We start from the raw sequence: 23,128 nt of genomic DNA, 5'->3' as shown, positions 1-23,128 counted from the left end.
ATTCTCCTGTGAAACCATCTGGACCCGGACTTTTGTGTGTCGGGAGTTTTCTGATTACTGCTTCAATTTCTTTTGCTGTTATTGGTCTGTTCAGGTTTTTTGCTTCTTTTTTATTGAGTTTTGGAAGATTATATTTTTCTAGAAATTTGTCCATATGACTTCAGTTTTCAAATTTCTTGGCATACAGTTCTTCATAGTAATTTCTTACAATCCTTTGTATTTCTATGGTGTAAGTTGTAATCTCTCCTTTTTCATTTCTGATTGTGTTTATTTGGGTCCTCTCTCTTTTTTTTTCTTGATGAGCCTGCTTAAAGGCTTGTCGATTTTGTTTATCTTTTCAAAGAACCAGCTCCTGGATCAATTGATCCTTAAAATTGTGCTTTTAGTCTCTATGTCATTTAATTCTGCTCTGATCTTGGTTATTTCCTTCATTCTGCTTGCTCTAGGCTGTCTTTGTTGTTGTTCCTTGAGTTCTTGTAGACGTAGGGTTAGGTTGTTTCTTTGAAATGTTTCTATCTTTTTTAGGTAGGCCTGTATTGCTATGAACTTCCCTCTCAGGACTGCCTTAGCTGTGTCCCATAAGTTTTGGGTTGTTGTGAGTTCATTTTTGTTTGTTTGCAGAAACTTTTTGATTTCTTCCCTAATTTCATTCTTGACCCATTCATGGTTTAATAGCATGCTATTCAATCTCCATGATTTTGAGTGTTTCAGGTTTCTTCCCTTGGGGTTAGTTTCTAGTTTCAGTCCATTGTGGTCAGAGAAAATCCTTGGTATAATTTCAATTTTCTTGACATTCTTGAGGCTTGCTTTGTGTCCTATCATGTGGTCTATCTTTGAAAATGTTCCATGTGCATTTGAAAAGAATGTGTATTTAGCTTCTTTGGGATGGAGAGCTCTCTATATATGTATCAGTTAAGTCCATTTCCTCTAGGGCATTATTCAATGCCACAATATCTTTGTTGACATTTTGTTTGGAAGATCTGTCCATTTTTGACAGTGGAGTGTTAAAATCCCCTACTAAAATTGTGTTGCTGTCAATATCTTTCTTTAAGTCCTCTAAGATTTTCTTTATGTATTTGGGTGCTCTTATGTTGGGTGCATATATATTTACAATGTTTAAGTCTTCTTTGTGGATTCTTCCCTTGAGTATTATGAAGTGACCTTCTGAGTCTCTCTTTATGGCCCTTTTTTGGAAGTCCATTTTGTCTGATATGAGTATTGCTACCCCGGCATTTTTTTCCTGTCCATTTCCTTGGAAATTTTGTTTCCAGCCCTTCACTTTTAGCCTGTGTACACCTTTTGTCCTGAGATGGGTCTCTTGTAGGCAATATATGTGTGGGTTATGCTTTCTTATCCATTCAGCTATGCTATGTCTTTTGATCAGAGCATTTAATCCATTTACATTTAAGGTTATTACTGATAGGTACTTATTCATTGCCATCTTCATACCTGTGTGCCCCTCCCTCCCTACCTCCCTCCCTCTCTCTCTCTCTCTCTCCCTCTTTTCCTTCTTTTCCTTAAAGCATCTCTTTAGCATCTCTTGCAGAGCTTGTTTGGTGGAGGTGTATTCTTTTAGACTTCTTTTATCTGGGAAGCTCCTTATTTTGCCTTCTATTTTGATTGAGAGCCTTGCTGGGTAAAGTAGCCTTGGTTGCAGACCTCTGGTTCTCATTACTTGGAATATTCCTTGCCATTCTCTTCTGGCTTGGAATGTTTCCATTGAGAAGTCAGCTGCTAACCTTATTGGGGCTCCCTTGTATGTTACTTCCTGTTTCTCCCTTGCTGCTTTTAAGATTCTCTCTTTGTCTTGGTATTTTGCCATTTTAATTATATGTCTTGAAGTGACCCTCTTTGGGTTCCTCTTGATTGGGACTCTCTGTGTTTCCTGGATTTGTGTGGCTTTTTCTCTCATCAAATTAGGGAAGTTTTCCAGCATTACTTTTTCAAACAGGTTTTCTATCCTTTGCTCTTCTTCTCCTTCTGGTATCTCTATTATATGGATATTATTACGTTTCATATTGTTTTGCATTTCTCTTAATCCCTCTTCATCTTTTTGAACCTCTTTCCCTTTTGTTGCTCCTTCTGGGTGATTTCTTCTACTTTGTCCTCTAGCTCGCTGATCCGATCTTCTGCTTCATCAATCCTGCTTTTCATTCCTTCTACTGTGTTCTTCAGTTCAGAAATTGTATTCTTCATTTCCTCATGGCCCTTGTCGATAGTTTCTGTTTCCTTTTTCATGTTGATATAGTTTGCAGTGAGCTCATTGTAGCTTCCTTGTGGTTTCTGGTACTTCATTGTGAGCTCATTGAGCTTCCTGATAACCATTTCTTTGAACTCAATATCCAATAGTTGAGTTGCCTCTATTTCATTTAGCATTCTTTCTGAGGCTTCCTCCTTTCCCTTCATTTGGGGATTGTTTCTTTGTCTTCCCATTGTTTGTGAGACTCTTCTTGTTAGCCTCAGCTTCTTAAATTGATCTGCTTTGGCTCCCTGGGTTTGTGGTGTGAACTTCTGTGGTAGAATACCAGTGAGTTTCAGTGGTGTAGTTTCCTTGATCTCCTGAGCTCACTGGTGTTGGGCTGTCGTTTAAGTTGGCTCTGTGTTTGTCTTTGGGTTTTGATTGTTGTTGGGTCTTTCTTTGGTGGTTCCTTCCCACCAGCTGGTTAAATGAGTGTCACTCTGTCCACCACCTCTTGTATTTTGTTGTGCTGGTGAGAGCAGGTTTTGTTGAAGCTGGTTCTTCCGTGTGTATAAGGTTTTGGGATTCTCACTTGATCTTGTTCAGTTGTTTGTACTGGGTACTGTCTCTACTGTTTAGTTGTATTTCCAGATAGGTCCTGGGTTGAGGTTTGTGTGGTTTCCACTTCCTCCTTTACCTTCTTCTGTTATCTGTTAGTGGTTCCTTTATTGTTGGATTTCCTCTTCCAGTGAATATCCTGGTGTTTAGTGCTTCCACCTACACTTTTTTGTGATCTGTTGGAGCAGGAAGGCAAAATGGTTTAAGACAGCAAGAGAGTATTCTATGATATTTACAGTAGCAGCCAGAAGAGAAGAGACAGGAGATTCTTTGACTATGTATAGTATTAACCATGATTTTCCACCCAGCTAGCTGATTTTCAGAAAGATGGAAAGAAGATAAGACTCTTGTTGGAGAGAGAAGGATTGTGAGTTGGATCTAGAAAGCAGTGAGGTTGTGGGAGGTCAGATTCTGAGGTAAGGTGAGAGTAAAGGATAGTAAATAGATGTAGTGTGTGAGAGAATAGAGTTAATCACTACAATAATAGACTTCAGGAAATTTTGAAGTGGGCTAAGATCTGGGAGGGGTGTTGTGAAGTATTTACAATTGCATGGAACAGCAATTATTTACAATAATATTAAAGCAACAATCATATGACAGAATCTATGAGATCTAGATAACAAGAATAGGGAGTACAGAACCTTGAGTAGTGTGCTAATGGGAGACAGGTGAGGTGAAGGACAGTACATTAACAATACACTATAAAAGAGATATCAGGGGAAACCTGTCAAGTGATACAATATACCAGACTAGCAAAGCATACTATACAGAAAAAAGAGGAATACAAAAATATTATTTTAAAAAGATGTAAGAATAATAGAAAACTAATAATAATACAAATATACAATAACTTGCAGGTTCTCTAACAGCAGAGTGAAATTTGTCTCACTGTCACAGCTGCTGTGATTCCCCTTCTTTGGGTTCAACTCTGGTCTTTTCACGGATACAAGTTTTTGTCTCACTTGTAGGTATTTTAAAAATAAAAATAAAAATAAAAAAGGCAGACGAGGGAAGGAAGAAGAGATAAAATTGGAGGAAAGAAAGGAGGAAGGAATAAAACAAGAAAGCAGGAAAGAGAGGAAAAATACATTAAAAGAGAAAATAATAAAAATTAAAAAATTAAGAATTGTTTAAAAAAAATAGAATAAAATTAAAAAGTCTCTCGTTTTCAAAGTGGCCAAACCAGTTTTTCTGGTCTTGCTGGCTGCGACAGGCTGAGGAGTGATTGGTATGGCTTTTCTTCCTTCGGAATCAGCACTGTCTGGGGAGCTATGGTGCCTCCTGGGCCCTGCGTCCTGGGTGTGGGAATCAGTTCTTTCTGCAGGATTACTGCTGTGGACTGGAGTGCTGTGACGCACCCCCATGTGCAAGCACGCACTCCCTCAGCCAACCGCCTCACCATTCTCAGCGTCATGGGGGTGAGCAGGGTCCTCCACACAAGCACAACCCTCTGTGCAAACTTGGGATCACTGCCCGGCTGGGTGGCAGGGAGGCCACCAATTGCTGTAGGAGAATTCCCCAAACAGTGTTTGTCTTTTCACTCCTTCCTCTTGAGAAATTCCTCCTATTCAAGCCTGCTGTTCCACACAGCAGCCTGGCTTCTCCCACAGCCAGACCGGTGACTGTGGGGGTCAGGGCCCGTTGTGTGACCCAACCCCACCGGTGTCCACAGGCTCTGAGGATACTCACAGCTGTTGTGTGTTTCCTAGCAACTGGGTTCCTGTAGGTGCCACTCAGACCCTGTTTGGCTGGGGAGGGAGCAGTTGTCCCGGCTCTCTCCCAAGGACTCTGTGGCAAACCCCGCAATAGGCGCTGAGCCTGGGGCTGCAGCCCCCCAACCCCATGCAGGTCCCTGGGACCCTACCATATTGCAGCACTCCTCTTACCGTCTGCTTTTTCGGTTCTGCCACAATCCTTGGTCCCCTATTTTCACATATGCTGAGGTATGTTGGTTGCTTGCTCCTCCACTCCATAGATTCCACGCCACAGAATCCACACCAGGATTCTGTCCCGTGTGCAGAAGGAAACCAAGTGTGCTCCTTCCTACTCAGATGCCATTTTCCTTCTCCGGTAAATTTTTTTTTAAATGCACATTGAAATGTGCATTTATGCACATTTGCACATTTATGCACAATGACGGCTGTCACAATACAATCTAACAAAATTGTTTTGAATCAAGTTAAAGATAACTGTGCACTACTAGAACCATGGAAGGGAAAAAAACTGAACAAACTTTTTGGCCAACCCAATAGAAGTTATTTAGAAGTACTCCAATGTTCCAATTGAAAAGAAAATGAGCACTTTATCACAATAGGTCTGCCTTGTTCCATTAGCTCTGTTCCCCAGATATTAAATTTCTCTACTTTAAACTTCTCTTATACTCACAAGACCTTAAAGTTGGTTTCTTCGTAAGAAATACATGACAGTAAACCCCAAGAAAATGCTCTATTTCAGACACAAGAATTTCTAATGTTCTACAGAGAAAAGGAGGCTGCTCTAAAGAAAAAGAAAATAATTATTTAGCAATGTTACCTGAACTTCACCCAAGTTAAAGCCAATGAATTGACCTATACTGCATGGAACAGGAAGGAATGAACAAAGTGAGAAATCACCGTCACTGAACTGAATTCTATATACCACTTTTAAGTAATCTCTTTTTCACCATCTGCTTTGATGTCAGCTGGGTGCCAACACAATTTCCTGATGCCCTTTCTGCCACCTACCCTCTCTGTGTATCCTGCATTAAAATATTGTGAGAAAAAAATGTTTTTCTTGAGATACCAAGATTATAAAATGACAGCTTTTTTAAAAAAGATTTTATTTATTTATTTTTATAGTGGGAAAAGGAGAAAGAGAGGGAGAGGAACATCAACGTATGGCTGCCTCTCACAATCCCTCTACTGGGGACCTGGCCTGCAACCCAGGCATGTACCCTGACTGGGAATCAAACAGGCGACCCTTTGGTTCTCAGGCCAACACTTAGTCCACTGAACCACACCAATCAGGGCTAAAATGAGAGCTTTTTAAAAGACACTTAGGATGTAAAAAGCCAGAACTAAGTATTTTATATCCTAAAATAGCTTTCCAGAAAGTAATAACTCAAAATCATTTCTACTTTGCAGCTGACTCTCACAATGGATTAAATGTTTAATCAGTAAATTAAATGAGTGTTTTCTAAGGGATAATAAGTTTTACTACAGAGATTACAGTGCTTCCCTAACTGGTATAATATACTTAAGAATGTTTGAGGATAGTCTTCCAAATATACCATAATCAGTATAAAATTATAATAATTAAAGCTGTAATGTACAGTATTAAAGCAAGCAAAGACAGAACAATCAATGAATTATAAAAGTTAAAAAATGTATCCAAACATCTAGAGAATTTGTTTAGAAAACTGCTAGATAAAGCAGTTTTCTAAAACAAGAGGGAAAATATGGGTTATTCAATAAATCATATTGGCATAGCAAGAGAGTGGAGAAAAAGAGTCACTCATTCAATAAATGAAGAAAGGGCCTTACCTGAGGCGAGCATTGTGCTAGACCCTAAAAATAAAGAAAAAAATTACACAATCCATCACCCTCAAGGAGCTTACAGTCAACTGGGAAAAGAAAGCCATCAATAACCACAAAAAGAAATGTAAAATTACATTTTTTTATCCCACAACTGATCCCTTTTTCATGTGGCTTAAGCCAAAATGCATTCTATATGAAACAAAGATATAAATTTAAAAACAAAACAACAAAAGTACTTGAAGAAAATACAGGTAAAAATTTTTAAGGTTAGAATGAGTAAAGAAAGTGAGAAGCCATAAAGTAAAAAACATCTGACTACATAAAAATGTTTATATTTTATATTTTTTAAAAAATACACACACACAAAGTCAAAAGACAGAGAAACATACCTGTAGTATTTTAAGGAGTAACTAATTTCCCTAATATTCAAAAAGCTATTAGATATTTAAAAACAAAAATAAAATGCCCAACAGAAAAGTGAACAAAGGACACAAACAATTCCAAGACAAAACACAAATAGCCAGACAATGATACTCAAATTCACTAATAAATAACTACAAACTAAAATGACATTTTAATTTACCTGTCAGATTGACTCACTTAAAAAAAAATGGCTCCTTGCCAGTGTTGAAGAGAACAGAGTATACACTCTTGTGTGACCTAGCCTGGCCTTCCTGGAGGGCAATTTGGCAACATTTATAAAACATTAAGCATTTATACTTCGACTCAGACATTCTACTTCTAATTATTAAAATGGATAAAATGAAGAACCTAACATTCAAAAGATGATCACTTCAAAAGATGATCTAACATTGTATATATCATGATAGAAAAGAACACAACTTCTGGGAATTTTACTTTAGATTGGATCTAATAAAACTCCAGTATTTTTTAAAAATTAAATTAAGTCTGAAACGTAAGAGTCTAATAGTTAATTAGTACAACAGCAAAGGGAATAGAAAAGAAATATTAGCACAAATGTGCATATAACATACAACTGTGAGGAAACATTAACTAACCATACAATTTGTAATTTTTAAAAAGCTGAAAATGCCCTGGTCAGGTGGAGCATCATCCCAACAGCAAAAGATTGCAGGTTCAATTCCTGGACAGGGCACATATGAGAAGTAACCAACCCATGTTTCTTTCTCACATAGATGTTTATTTCTCTTTCTCTCTTTCTCTTCCTCCCCCACCCCCTTCCTCTCTAAAATCAATAAACATATCCTTGGGCAAGGATATTTTTAACAAGCTGGAAACAACCTTAAAATCTATCAACAGAGCCCTGGCTGGCGTAGCTCAGTAGATTGAGCGCGGGCTGGGAACCAAAGTGTCCCAGGTTCGATTCACAGCGAGGGTACATTCCTGGGTTGCAGGCCATAACCCCCAGCAACCACACATTGATGTTTCTGTTTCTCTCTCTCTCTCTCTCCCTCCCTTCCCTCTCTAGAAATAAATAAATAAATAAAATCTTTAAAAAAATCTATCAACAGGATACTAATTAAATAAATTATAGTATACCCATAAATTGGAATACTCTACAGCCAATTAAAAAGAATGAGACTAGGGCAAAATGTATTGACAAAAAAGAATGTTGGAGATATTAAACTAAAAAACAAGTAGCAAACCAGATATGTGGTATAATCCTTATTTAATAAAAGAACATGAACACTTTCTATGGTATATATTTTATAAAGTCTGATTATAAGATACATGTATCAGGCTGATATATAGAAAAATATTTTTAAAGAGACTTTGATGCTATAAAATACCCTGAAAAGAAAGAACTATTTGAAAGTGGAAAAGAGGTACAGAATGAGTAAAGAGGAAAATATTCACAATAGAACACAATGTCAGAGTTAAAATAACTAAATTAGGCTATTTTATATTTTTTATTATTTCTTATTTGACTGATAATAATGCTACCTTGTTTTGATTTTTTTCATTATTAAAATGAGTACTATATCACAGATTTGTGACTTGATTATATTTTTTTTGTGAACTGGCTGTATACACATAGCTTTTGAGTATATTTCTTCTTGTTATTGACTCACAAATCATTACATATAATAAATTTTTCGCTTAAGTTCTTAAAAATCTAAGAAATCAAAATTAAAAATATTAGTGCTGTAAACAAAACCATCACAAAACTGGAAAGACTACCCACCAAACAGAAAATTTCTGTAAGTCATATATCTGATAAAGAAATTGTATTCAGAATATATAAAGAATTCTTACAACAACAATAAAGACAAATAACCCAACCAAAAATGGGCAAAAAAAAATCCCTAAATAGACACTTCTCCTAAGATCTACCAATAGTCAGTCAGCACATGAGAAGATGCGCAACACCATTAATCATTAGGGAACTGCAAATCAAAACCATAATGAGATACCACTTTACACCCACTTGTATGGCTAGATGAAAAAGAAAATAAAAATTTGGTGAGGATACAGAAAAATTAGAATCTTAATACAGCGATTTTCAACCTTTTTCATTTCATGGCACGTATGAACTAATTACTAATCTTCTACAGCACACCAAAAAATGTATTTTTTGCCCTGGCTGGTGTGGCTCAGTTCATTGAGCACAGGCCTGCAAGCCAAAAAGTCATTAGTTAGATTCCTAGTCAAGGCACATGCCTGGGCTATGGGACAGGTCCCCAGCAGGGGGTGTATGAGATGCAACCACACATTGATGTTTCTCTCCCTCTCTTTCTCCTTCCCTTCCCCTTTGTCTAAAAATAAATAAATAAAATCTGTTAAAAAGATGTATTTTCTGCCAACCTGGCAAAAAAAATACGTATTTAATAATTCCGATTCATTCACACTGAACAGTGTTGCCTGTTCTCATTTTTTTATTTGACAACTAAATAGTCAGGTATTGCATGTTTTAAAAATTCTTATGGCACACTAGTTGAAAACTGCTGCCCTAATACAATATTGGTGGGAATGTAAACTGGTGCAGACATTTTAGAAAAGTTTGGCAATTCCTGGAACAGTTAAACATGGAGTTTATTAAATGATCCAGCAATTCCACTCCAAGGTAAATATCCAAGATAAATGAAAACACACATCCACACAAACACTTATACACAAATGTTTGTAACAGCATTCTTCATAACAGCCAAAAACTGGAAACAATGCAAAAATCCATTGATTCATGAGTGGATAAACAAATGTAGTAGTATACCCAAACAATGGAATATTATTCAGCCATAAAAAGGAATGAAATTCTAACATATGCCATAACACAGATGAACCTTGAAGACATATGCCAAGTGAAAGAAGACGGGCACAAAAGACCATATAATTTATTTACATATAATTTCACTTACATATAATATCCAGAACAGGAAAATCCATAGAGACTTAATTAGTGGTTCTTAGGGCTGGCAAAGGGAGGTTGGGGAAATGGACAGTGACTGCTAATGAGTATGCTATTTCTTTCAAAGGGAATGAAAATGATCTCAAATTGATTGAGGTGATGGCTGTACAACTCCATGAACATGCTAAAAACACTGAATTAGGTGCCTTATATGGTCTATGAATTATATCTCAGTAAAGCTGATATACGAACATACAGGGTCTGGCAGAAGTAACCCCTGCTTGAGAGTGGCTGGTAGGGTAATAATATTGGTGTAATAATTTATAGTTCTAACTTGAACATTTCACCTAAAATGTCATTTGGTGTGCTTGAGTGTGGTATTGTTATGTTAACAAAATTACATGCTTATGATTTTGTAATAAAATAAGGGGTGTCATTTGTGCCGGACCATGTGTAATAAATAAAAAAGAAATGGGAAGAAGCTCCATGAGATTAAGTGATTTGCCCAAAGAAAACTGCTAGACTAGTAAAACAAACTGGAAACGTGGCATAACTCCCACACACCAATGCTCAGTTCAGCTCATTACTACAGACTGCCTCAGGCAATTGTGATAGGCCAAGAAGATTCCCCAAAGGGTGGGAAAAGCAGAAAACAGTGACAGTAGCATAGAAAAAGAAAGAGAAATTTAGGTAACACAAACTGAAATGTGATTTTCAAAAGGTAATGTGACTCGACAATGGATTCTTGGCCTAAAAAGAAATCTAACAATCATTGATATAAGAAGACATTGTGAATAGTATAACAGAGCCTCCTTTATTAGGAGCTTAATTAGAGCAAGGCACTGCATGCAGCTATTGACTGAAAAGGAAAAAAGAAAATGAGATCAGAAGGGGCCGCAGGCTGAAACCACTGGTCACTTGTCTGCATATGTCCAAGAGGCCAAAAGTAACATGGGTCAAACATGTTAATCTCGAGGACTCTAAACTCCTTTAAAGAGATACAAAAGTATTATCCCAAGATTTAATTACCTCCCAGAATTACTAGACACATATAAGATATTCAGATATAACATATGATAGTGGTATCTCTGCAGGTGACTTGGGCACAAAGATCACTGCTGAAATATAGTTGCCCCATTTGACTAGAGGAACAGTATCACTGTTGATGTAGAAATAGAAAGTAAGCCAAAAGCATACAATCACTAAAAACATTATTTTGGGAGTTTAAAAAAAATCAACTTCTGAAAAAAACTTATCTATTGTCAGGACACTATGTGTGCAACATTAGAGCATTATGACCGAAACAAAGGGCAACAGGAAGCAGGGATGAGAAAAGTAATCCTGCAGGTGCCCAACTTATTCCTCTAAGAAATACACAGCTCTGCTCCTGCCTTCCACAATAAAAACAATTCTGTTTCTTGTAGCATATGAATGAAGATTTCTTTTTGCCAGGAACAGAAAACAACTCACTACATGAAAATGTCAACTTGTTCTACGGAATGCTACACTGGCAGTGCGCAGATAAAGGCCTTTTAAACAAGGGAGTTTTAGCTGTTTCCTCAGCAAATTTTTAACATCACTGGCCCTTTAACAAATTCAGTTCAGTTCATGCAAACTCTAACATAGTGGACAAAAATACCACCCTGAAGTATACACCACAAATAAAAGATTATATAAAATATCTTGTCCTCAAATTGCTAACAACTTTGGCTTATTTTTATTTTTAACATAACGATTTTGGAAAGAGAGAGGTAGGGAGAGAGAACAAGAGAGAAACATTTATTTGTTTTTCCACTTATTTATGTATTCTTTGGTTGATTCTTGTATGTGCCCTGATTGGGGATCAAACCAGCAACAATGGCATATCAGGATGACACTCTAACCAACCAGTTCCACCACTCATTAAGCTGCAAACTAACCAAGAATTGTTTTTTTCCCAAGCTATTTATACCAGTTGCTCTTGTTATTATAGCTATATAATTAGGGAAGTAAACTGATAGGAAATCAGCAAGAGCAGAAAGACATATTTCTATGAAAACTAAGTTGAATGCTTAAAAATATGTGGTAAAGTCAAATTAGATGTGGGTGAGACAAGTGTAAAAGATTGACGGGGAAATCATAAAACCCAAGAGGGATTCTGTACTCATCAGCTTCACAAATGCCTTTAAATTCCTACTCTTCTTTTAAAAAGCAAAAGAGCCTTGGCTGGTATGGCTCAGTAGATTGAGCACTAGCCTGTGAACCAAAGGGTTGCCAGTCTGATTTCAGTATAGGGCACATGCCTGGGTTTCAGGCCAGGCTCCCAGTAAGAGGCACAGGAGAGGCAACTGTACATTGATGTTTCTCTCCCTCTTTTCTCCCTCCCTTCCCCTCTCTCTAAAAATGAATAAATAAGTAAAATCTTACAAATAAAAACATTAAAAGCAAATCAAAACTGGAAATCTTAGGTAATGAACTATGGGTATGTTTAAGGCAAACATGACGAAGGAACTCTAATTCCATTCAGTATACAAAGAAAGGCCCTGGCTCTACATGAAAAGATGAGCAATTTTTTCTTAAACAAATTGCAAAGAAAAAGAGGGCAGAAAACCTAGAGAATAAAACAAACACATTTTAAAAAAATACTTAGGGGACATCAATCAATTATAATGCATAAACATTATTTAGACCCTGATTCAAACAAGTGGTTTAAAAGAATATCTATCTATCTATCTATCTATCTATCTATATATATATAAAATCAGAGAAATTTAAACACTGCCTTGATATTTAATAACATTAAGGAATTACTGTTAATTGTTTTAGGTAGGATAATGGTACTGTGGTTATGTTTATTTGGAAAAGAATCCTCATCTATTTAGAGATACATGCCAAAATATTTATGAACAAAATGACAGGATTCTGGGATTTGCTTCAAAATAAACTAGGAGAAAAGAGAAACAGGAAGGAGCATAGATGAAAGTTTGGCCATGAGGTATTAACTGCTCAAACTGGGTGGTACATCTGTGTGTACCACTATACTATTGACAGGGGGTCATTATACTATTCTCTTTACTTTTGTCTGGAATTTTCCATAAACACTTTTATAAAGATCAGTGAATGAATGCTTATATATATATACTTTTAAATTAAAATGAAATATTACAAGTATATATGCATCAGTATTTTTTTACTTCCCTTCTTTGTTTTTTTCCCCCAATTTACTAAGCAAATCATAACCCAAACTTTTTGTGTAAGAGGCCTTCTACTGGAGATTAAAGGAAACAGCATATCATCATATGCCCAAAATAAACATCAGTAATCCCAAAACATTCTAAGAAGAATATCACCATATGCTCTACCACATTTTGCCACGTATAATGAGCACTTTGCCCAAATTTTTGAGGGAAAATAAGGATTTGCATTATACATGGGTAGTACTAATTCCATATCTACATAAAGGGTTTTAATTCTTCAAAAGTGTAACCCTAGAAAGCAAAAATGATATGCATATATAAAATAATACCCCAGAATACGACCATCAGTTTTGTTTCTAAATATAAACAAACAAATAATTGACTTAAAAAATTAAAATGAAAAATTTTTTTCCTGAAAGTTTGGGCCAAAAACACGGGTGTGCATTATACATGGCAAAATACAGTAATTACCCTTGAAAATCTGTTCAGTAATACATACAGTGCATAAGGTAAAGCCAGACACAAGAGGGCTGCTGCATCACCAAGTTTATTACATAATTATGTATCTTACAGTCTCCTTCGCCATCTTTTCACCATTAAAAAGAGGAAAGAGTAAATTACAACCTTCATTAATCTCTGATATTCTCACTCAAGTTTATAAAACTTTAAAAAAGCAAATGTTCTGGTGATCTGAGTCTTATTTCTTACTGACCTTTCTGCTGTCCTTCATCAATTTCTCCAATGTAGGTTTTATGTCTCTTTGTGAAAGATCAATGAACAATGATAAAAATGAACTGAGTACTGGCTGGTGTGGCTCAGTGGATTGAGTGCCGACCTGTGAACCAAAGGGTTGCCGGTTTGATACCCAGTCAGGGCACATGCCTGGGTTGCAGACCAGGTCCCCAGTAGGGGCAGGGGCGTGAGAGGCACCCACACATTGATGTTTCTCTCCCTCTCTTTTCCCCTCCCTTCTCCTCTGTCTAAAAATAAATAAATAAAATATTTTTAAAAAATAAATTGCAAGGTTTACTTCAGATATACTAAACTTCTTAGTAAATAAAAGTTTGAGATATGCCAAAAGTAAATTACTTGCCCAGAAAGGTTGTGAAATCTCCTTAGCTAGAGATTTGTGAGAAAAAGGTAGAAAACTGCTTTTCTTTTACATCTTAACTAGAGACAAGAAATTTCAGTCCTGACTGGTGTGGCTCAGTGGGTTCAAACTGAAAGGTCTCTGGTTCGATTCCCAGTCAGGGCACATGCCTGGGCTGCAGGTCCCGTTAGGGGCATGCAAGTGGCAAAAGACTGATGTTTCTCTCACATATCAATATTTCTCTCCCTCTTTCTCCCTCCATTACTCTCTCTCTAAAAATAAATAAATTAAATCTTTTTAAAAAAAAGAAATTTTAATAATAAAATTCTAAAACAAACCCAGCTCCCATTTTTTAATCCTTATATTCATTACATTAATATTTAGAAGCATTGTAGTAGACACAGGGAATACAGCAACAGATAACAAATTAAAATCACCACCCTGATGGAGATTACATTAAAGTATCACACTGTGCCTCCTGACACGCATTAAATTAAGTGAGATGTTTTCTTTTTTTAAGTAAAATGGTATTTAGAAATTTCAAGCATGTCAAAGCACTGCCAGAAAATAAACAGCACCCAGCATTTGAACTGATCCAGCAAAGCCCTAAATAAATATCTGTGAAACAAAAGTAAAAAATTTATGTGGTTGAGGTGTTGAGGTAGCAGGCAGACTAAATTTTACTACAAACAAATCTATACTTTTTGAATTTTGTGCCATATATCAATTCCTAGTTTTTGATCAATATTTTTTCAGAAGTTTATTGATGAATGGATGGTTGGTTGGTTGGTTGGCTGGTTGGAATAAATGAATGAATGAAAAATTTCTTCCTCAAAAATTTCAGTCTCAAGAAGTATGATTAGCTAACCTAAGTTTTCAGATTCAATTCTTCTGGAGGAAACAATGAGAAGTAAAACATACTGCTGGTAAACATATACTAGAGCTGAAACTAGGCAGAAACTTAATAATTTCTCAGAAACTTCTTAAGCAAAACCTAACTATAGTTTAACATAACTGGCCAAAAGTATCCAACTGAATGAGCCCAGCTTACAAAGACAAGCTTTAACCAGGTGACAGATTTGCTTCTCCCTTCCTTTTCAGCTTCTGGGAAATGAGGCTGAGTGTTCTCAATCTGGTTCCTACCTCTCTAACAACCTAAATTCTGAGATGAAATATAAATATTATTAAGTGGCCAGAGACTCCTCATCTACGGTGAATTGCACATCTCATAAATAGAAATACAGGATGGGGGGCAAAAGTAGGTTTACAGTTGTGAGTATGTGAAACACGAATGTATTTTTCTATTATTATTTATTAATTATTATATTGTTTTCCATATGAACAACTATAAACTTCCTTTTGCCCCACCCTGTATATCCTAACATAATATTGCAATGGCTTATCCAACAGTTTTGTACTAACCAATGGAACTTTACTGTGACTAGATCCAAAAGAAGCTCTTTGAAATTAATTCATACAAGACTATCAAAGCTTCTCAAAAACACTGTCTCCGCCACTTGTTTAACAATTATGTATTACATCAGGACAAAAGTCCACAATAATGCATGTAACTTTCATCCTCTGGATGTTGTCGGTCATCCCCAGGACAGTATGACTGTCCTGTATTATGTATAATGCCAGAAGGGACCAAGCTATTCACTATTAGAATAGGTCAGGGACTTACCTGACAGATGAGGTCATTCACCAGGAAACAGATGTAGCTGTCACACCAAAAACCAGAACCACATAAGAGGAGCCCTTATGTAAGTTGTTCTCTTGGCACTCACCTGTGTCATCAAGGTATGTATCTTGGTGATCAGTTCTCTTAATGTATTATAAGATGGCACCATCCCCTAAAAACTGGTAGTGATCTGGTAAATGAGAAGTTCATCTAAGAAAGGTACCTTCAGCCCTGGTTGGGTGGTTCAGTTGGCTGGAGTGTCATCTCATACACCAAAAGGCTGCAGGTTTGATCTCTGGTCAGGACACATACCTAGGTTGCTAGTTTGATCCCCAGTTGGGGTGCAGAGTGAAGGTAACAGATCAATGCTTCTCTCTCACATCTATGTTTCTCTTTCTTTCTCTCAAAAAAGGGAAAGAAATCAATAAACATATCCTCAGGTGAAAAAAAAATAAAAAAGAAAGAAAGGTACCTTCAATGATAGACCAGACCAACCCAAGAGCAAAAGTATAATTACTGATATTCACTGGGTTAAGTAAGCTAGATTTAGTGACAAAACTATATAAAGCCAACTGTGTTTATGGTCATTGCCTTTTCTCTCCCTTTTAACTTCCTTAGTATTTTGAGAAACTTTTTTGACACCTTATCATGTTAAGGGGGCACCAAAGGGTATTTGAGTAGGAAATTTAAGAGCAAAGCAATGGATCAATGGAGGACTGCTGGTAAGTGGTACAGGTGACAAACTGAAATAATGCCAAATGAAAGGTGAAATACAGTGTTGGTATAGACTCTTTCTCCTACTTGAAAATTTTTCTTCTCATCATGACATCTCACTTCTGGAGTTTGGGTTAATAAAGAAGATAAGTATCTTAGGCTTTAATTAGTAGGTATATCCTGTTTCTCTAACAAAAGCTCAAGTGCTCAGAATGTAAGGGCAATGTCTTCTATGACTGAAGGAGTCCGGGTAGAGTTAACTAGAAACAGGGATGCCTGAATTCTAATTCCAGCTCCCATACTAACTACAGGATTCTGGGCAAATGGAGGGAGGTGGGGAAGATACCAAAGGGAGTCATGAATCTAATGGATAATTGGTGTAAATTCCTTTAATAGCCCCTAAAGGCTTGAGATTCTAAACTCCACTAAGTTCATCTTACTAAACTCTGGAAAAGAAAGCATTGGAATAGATAGAAGGTCTTTAAGATCTCTTTTGTGTCTAGAAATCAACAAATATTTGCTGACTGATCATGTTTATGTGCAAAACATGTGCCATTCTTTTATTGTGTGAAAGAATATAAGTTGTTAAAATTGAACACCTCCCCTATCTGAACAATGCATCAGAAAAAGTTTTACCCTTAACCATAAAATAACCAATATGACTTTTTAAAAACATAGTGCAGATGTTAGTGCTCTGCTTTGATATCTCCATTTTGTTCTCCTTTATGCTGTGAACTTGAAAACATTAGCAAGGATGATGCCTGGAAAATGAAAACAGCACTTCTGGCACAGAAATAACTAGTCTGTGTACTTCTGGCTTGAGCCACATCTATGACTTTCTAGGGAGCTAGCACCAAAGTCAGAATGTTAAAATAAACAGCTCTGATACTGAAAATGGAATACTGGTATTTCGATTCTGGAGAGACTAGACTCGTCCAAATCAATCTTAACTCTTCACAAAGTTTCAATAAAGTAAGTAACCACATCATAAATGAAGTATCATTTGTATCAAAATGAGGTTAGTCATCTTGCAATAGGCACTTCTGTATTATCTAGGAGTGGAACTATCCCCTCAAATGCGATGTAAATTTATTTTCCATTTCACATAATTTTCTTTTCTATTTACCAATGAATCTTGTTTTCAGCCTCCTGATGAACACAAGCATCATCTCATCTGCTTCATTAAAGTCTTCCTTAGAAGTGAATATGATACTATTAGCCCACTCTGAGTTTTTCTCCTTATGTAAATGAGTTTGCACTAAAACGACGCACGCAGTTCACAGATGTGCCCTAGCTAGTCAATATTTGGAATGCGGTCATAGGGCAAAACATTTTCTCTGTGTAATATTTTGCCCTTGGCCTTCTAAGCAGTGCCCAAATGCAAATGTGTTCTTAAGTCTTGTAAGACTATTTCTTCACATTCTCTGCCAAATTTAAGTGAATCTGTGGAGAAAAAACTGCACTCAAACAAACTCTGTTCCAATGTGACAAAGAATAGTAACACAAACACATGGAATATTCAAAGCAGCCCAAATAAAAGCCAGCGTTAGTCACAGTTTTCATTAGACAAGTCTCATAACTATTTAAAAAGTTTAACTAGTGTAAAATTATGCCAATTCATGGAATTAGCCCACAGACTACAGGAGTTAAGCCCAACTCTCTCAAAGTTGGGTTTGTCTCTCCAAGTGACACCTGACATAATAGCAAACTACTTTTTTTACCCTGAAAGCACATCATCAGGATGACACCTACCTACACAAAATGAATGGCATGTGCATTTATAAACTGTTCAAAGGGATGAAAGGTCAAAAAGGAGGACTATGTCTTATTCATCTTTGTTACTACAGCATCTTATGATGATGATGATAATGACAACACTGACTACATGCCTACTATGTGACAGATACTGCTCTAAGAGCTTCACGAGTATTATGTTATTCAATCTTAATAATACCCAAACTTGGGAGGCAAGTACTATTGTCATCTCACTTTACAGAAGAGGGAATCCAAGCACAGAGAAGTTCAGTAATTTACCCAAGATTACCTAGCTATTAAGTAGCAGAGGACCCAAATCCAGGCAGCCTTACCCAAAGTGCAAGCTCTTACCACAAACTTAGTAATGGGCAAGTGATATGTATCTGTTAAATACACATTAACAGTATTTGAGCACCCTGGCTGGGTTGCTCAATTAATTGGAACATCATCCTGTAAACCAAAAGACTGCAGGTTCAATTACCAGTCAGGGTATGGACCTGAGGCAACCAATCAATGTTTCTCTCTCATTTCAGTATTTCTTTCTTTCTCTCTCCCCCTTCCTCTCTCTAAAAGTCAATCAATAAATTTAAAAAATTTTAAAAAGTATTGAACAATGGCTTTTATAGTCATATATACTCAGAAAAATATACAAAATATTATTTAGTCTTTGTTCTTCTTCATCCAAATAGCGAAAGTATAATTAGGTACAGGCAACAGACTACAAGCATTTGACAGCAGAAAATATTTTTTTAATTGCTTTAATACTTCATAGTGGCCTACCAAAGAATCTCAGGATAAGGCTCCTCAAAAAAAAAAAGAAGAAGAAGAAAAGAAATCAAAGATTGTAGAAGAGACAGCCAGGGTGAGCTGCTGACCAAAGTATGTTGGAGATGAATACTGTCTCCTACTAACTGTTCTGCAGTGACGCTCTAAGCACTGCAGTGCTGCCAACATTAACTCTGAGCTCATAAATGCCATGCTGCAAAAGTCACTGACAACCAAATATGAAAATATTTCCTTTTCTGTACTGATTTTATTCATCCTGGGGTCCTTGCCTAGGAGGTTTGAGAGTTAACAGATTCTGGGAAAGAGCCAGTTTCACCATGTATTGTTGGACAAAGTATAATAGCTTAGTCAATATATGAAGTTTACTTTAGTCTCTTAGTCCTTGGAATGGACAGTACATATAAGAAAAGGTGACCATAGCCCTGGCTCGTGTAGCTCAGTGGATTGAGCACCAGCCTATGAACCAAAGGGTCTCTGGTTCGATTCCCAGTCAGGGAATATGCCTGGGTTGTGGGCCAGGTCCCCAGTGGGAACCACATGAGAGGCAACCACACATTGATATTTCTCTCCTCTCTTCTCCCTCCCTTCCCCTTTCTCTAAAAATAAATAAATAAAATCTAAAAAAAAAGAAAGAAAAGGTGACCATAAGTAGTTCTTTGATGTTCAGAAACACCTACTACCTAACCTCCTTCAGCCAACACAAATATCATCTGAATTATCTGAGACTGATTGTTATATATGGTTAAAAGAAAAACCCAGACCATTCAGTGGCCTGCAGGAACAAAAGGAGAAAGAAGAAATCATATACCTCTACCACATGAAATGGAAAAATAATATTCTGGAAAGAGATGGAAAAAATAGCTCTCTTTGGTTCCAAGTGACCTGATTGCAAAAGTAAGATAAACACTGCAGTGCACAGGAAGAAAAACCTATCTACCTGAGTAACTGAAACAGCAGTTTCTGCAACTGCTAGTAACTTAGGCACCTTCCTAGCCATTATATAACCAAGCCATGGTCTTAATAGGCCATCATACTGTAAGTCAACAGCTGGTAGGCACATCTAAGCTGTCAGCATTTGAGAAGCGCTTCCAAAGTGGATTCAGATTAAGCATGGAGCAGGCCAAAATAGGCTCATCATTCATTCAGAGCACATGACAACTGCTTGTGAATTAAGCTTCACTCATGTCCTCAGAGTAATTTAAGCAGCAAAAGATAGGGTGCTTGTAACTGCAACTAGGAAATTGCACACTGCTACAGAAACACAAATGAGTGCTGGTATGGTCCCACCACACATGCAACTCATTGAACTCACTGTCCAAGCCATCCATTTCAGTCTCATTAAAGATTCTGAATATTTCCATACATAAGAATTGCAAAACTCCACACCACAAATGATCAAAGTTAAAACCAACATCAACAGTGGCACCCATTTATAAACAAGCCGATGTTTAAAATGCTTCAGTCCTAAAGGATACCAAGGCCTCAGAGAAAAACTAAGAAACACACATAACACACACAGGAAAATTAGAAAGTGGGCAGACCAGCCATAATTAGGCACTGGCTTTGCTGACTACTGAAGACAGAAATGTCTCTTATATATATATAAAGCCAAAAACCAACTGTTTGCAATTATATTTCCAAAAACTTTCAACCCTGTCTGTCACAAAATTTTTTATCAATATTTTGGTGTATCCAGGGGCTGGAAAAGAGCACATTCTTTAAGTCATACACACCACAAACCAACCAATTAAGTTCATAGAGTCCATACCCCAAAGATCAGAGCAAAATAATTACAGATATGCAATGTGATTGCTTGGGGGGCAGAGGCAAAAAAGGAAACACCAAAACAAGGAACAAGGCTCCAACAATTAGAGTTGTTTGTAAACATAAGTTTGATTTTGCTAACAGTAAACAGAACTGGAAACACTGCATGTGATTGCGGGGTGAGAAAGTGGAGATAGTAAGATGGTAACACCAGGAACCTTGGACTCTGTTATCTCCAGCAGCTCAGACCTGCAGACTTGAGGCCCTCTGATAAAAACTGACAGAAAAGCTGAAGAGCACCCCTTCTCCAGAGGAAATGAAAATGACCAATCAATTTTCCAAAGGCACCCACTCTGCCACACTACAAGGGTCCCTTGTAGTCTCTAACAGAAATGAGGGGAAAAGGAACTTCAGGCTGTAAGTAAGCAGGATAGAAGGCCTTGATAAGTCCCTGGTTCTGAAAACAAACAACTGCCATAAAAGCAAAAACAAGGTAGATGATGACAACCAGAGAGAGGCTAGGCTGAGGAGGTGAGGGGAATTGATGTGGCTTTTATAGGAAGCAGCAGCAGTAGCTATAAGGGTTCCTCATTAGTCAGGTTGAGGAAAACTGCAGTTTTAAATATGGTGCATGGCTACTTTAAAGGGTTCATTCAAGTGAGAGATTGGACAAAGAAAAAAATTGTAGTACAAATAGGCTTTGTGGGTCCAACAGAAACCAAATGATTCTGCCTGACATCTTACATTCCAATACTCCCAGTGAAGATGGCTACAGAAAAGTGCTACCCATACTTCCTTAAAAAAGTAATTTTACATGTAAAAATTTATATATTTACATGTATGACTTCCTAACCGACCTTGGCCAACTTCACTACTACAACTCCACAAATCCCTTGAGAACCAAAGGGCCCAATGACTGAATCCTCCAGTGTCAGGATTCCTCACAGACCTCTTCAGTCACCAGCCTTTCCCCAAACCACCGACAGCCCACCCTGAGTTCTATAAAGCCCACAATTCCAAAACCTCGAACAACTAAAATTAACCAACAATCCAGCTCCCGGTACAACCAAAGTTTTTAACCCCTGATTACCTAATGCCACCATAAACCTGCACCCCCACTATGTTCCCTGAGCCCATTCCTGCAGAAAAGCAAAGAAAAATTTTCCTCAGTATTTCCTCACTTTCTTCGTCTCCTCCTCCAATGATCTTGTCTGTCCTCAGGCTTCCATTCCCATGATCTGTAAGTACTAGACGATCCTATGAAAATGGGTATCTCTGTCATAAGGTACCAGATCCCTCCTATACCCCCAGTAGCCTGTACCCACCACACACCCCTAAAACATGCCCCAGCCCTCCAGTTTACCCTTGTCTTCCCCCACCCTCCTGGTTCACATTTTCTATGGTCCTGACCTCATTCCCTTAGGATCTGCTAATTGTTGGTTCCAGAGTCTTCTTAGCTTAGTCTCATGGTTCCGTCAGAGTTCCAAACCTTTCCAATACTGTCTTCTACACACTCCGTACAACGCTGGGAACCCCCTTCCCCATTCCCAGCTGCTCAGTTCCCTAGGTCCCGGTACTTAATGTCCGACCCCTCGCGCCTCCTCTGCCGGTAGAGTTTCCCTCTCCCGGGTCCCTCGGTGTCTCCCACCTTCTTGCCCTCTAACTTCCCCTCCACAACCTCCGTACCCGTTTTCCCAGTCCCCAAGGCTCTCCAATACCCCAAGCTCCGCTCACTGCGCCGACCCTTCAGTCTCAGTGTCGCGGGTCCTTCCTGCCCCCGCTACAGTCGGACCGCGAACCCAGGCTGCGCGGTCCCGGGTTGCGCAACCCCGCAGCCGCCCGGTCCCTCCGCGCCACTACCTTGGCCTTGGTGACGAGGTGCGTGGCCCGCTTGACCACAGCGAAGTTGCCCTTGCCGATGGTGCGGTCGATCTCGTAGTAGCCGATGCGGGCAGGCACCGGCCCACGGGAGGCCGGAGCTGGGGGACGCGGCGAGCTAGCCGCCGGGGCCACAGTAGCGGGGGCAGCCGGGGGTCCCGGGGCAGGAGGAGGCAGCAGGCGGCCCGCCGGCCCTGCTCCTCCCGCTCCGGTCCCGGCAGCCCCGCCAGCTCCGCTCGCAGCTGCCGCCGCCGCCATCTTGTTGTGCAGCGAAACCTCCGGGACCGCGGGGAGCCGGCGGGCGGAGGGGGAGGGGGAGGGGGCGGGAGGAGGGGGCGCTGACGTCACCCGGGGCGGAGCGCCCGCATTGCCGAGGCCCAGCGTCATGGCAACCGCTCGTCACGTGACGACGCGCGTCACTGCCTAGAGCCATGGCAACTGTGACCTCACCCGCTAGCTCGACCTTCCCGCTAAGACCGAGTTCCTCTGGCGCTGGCTCCCGAGTGCCCTCCTCTGTGGATTAGGCTGGGCACGACAAGTATGCTAGTCAGTTGCAAAACGCTGTGGCGTTCCCATGTCGGGGTGCTTTAAGCCCGGCCAAATGCCAGCTTCCCTGGAATCGCTCAAGTGACCCGTTGTGTGAC

General features: G+C 38.6%; 1 protein-coding gene across 8 annotated transcripts in view; it reads right to left on the bottom strand.

Moving 5' to 3' along the window:
- Window positions 1-22,776, bottom strand: part of SIK3 (SIK family kinase 3) — a 295,493-nt gene extending 272,717 nt beyond the window's left edge. For 7 of the 8 annotated variants that reach the window (XM_028517531.2, XM_036030100.1, XM_036030103.1 and 4 more), the window contains exon 1: window positions 22,467-22,744. In XM_028517531.2, coding sequence (XP_028373332.2) covers window positions 22,467-22,742 — 276 coding nt within the window. In that variant the 5' untranslated portion in view covers window positions 22,743-22,744. Of the gene's footprint in view, window positions 1-22,466 lie in introns of all 8 variants that reach the window. The other variant, XM_036030104.1, reaches the window with a different exon arrangement.
- Window positions 22,777-23,128: the final 352 nt, after the last annotated feature.

The sequence above is a fragment of the Phyllostomus discolor genome, chromosome 6 (assembly GCF_004126475.2).
Source record: "Phyllostomus discolor isolate MPI-MPIP mPhyDis1 chromosome 6, mPhyDis1.pri.v3, whole genome shotgun sequence".
NCBI lineage: Eukaryota > Metazoa > Chordata > Mammalia > Chiroptera > Phyllostomidae > Phyllostomus > Phyllostomus discolor.
Note: the sequence above shows the minus strand (reverse complement) of the source record. Positions and strands in the feature narration are given on the sequence as shown.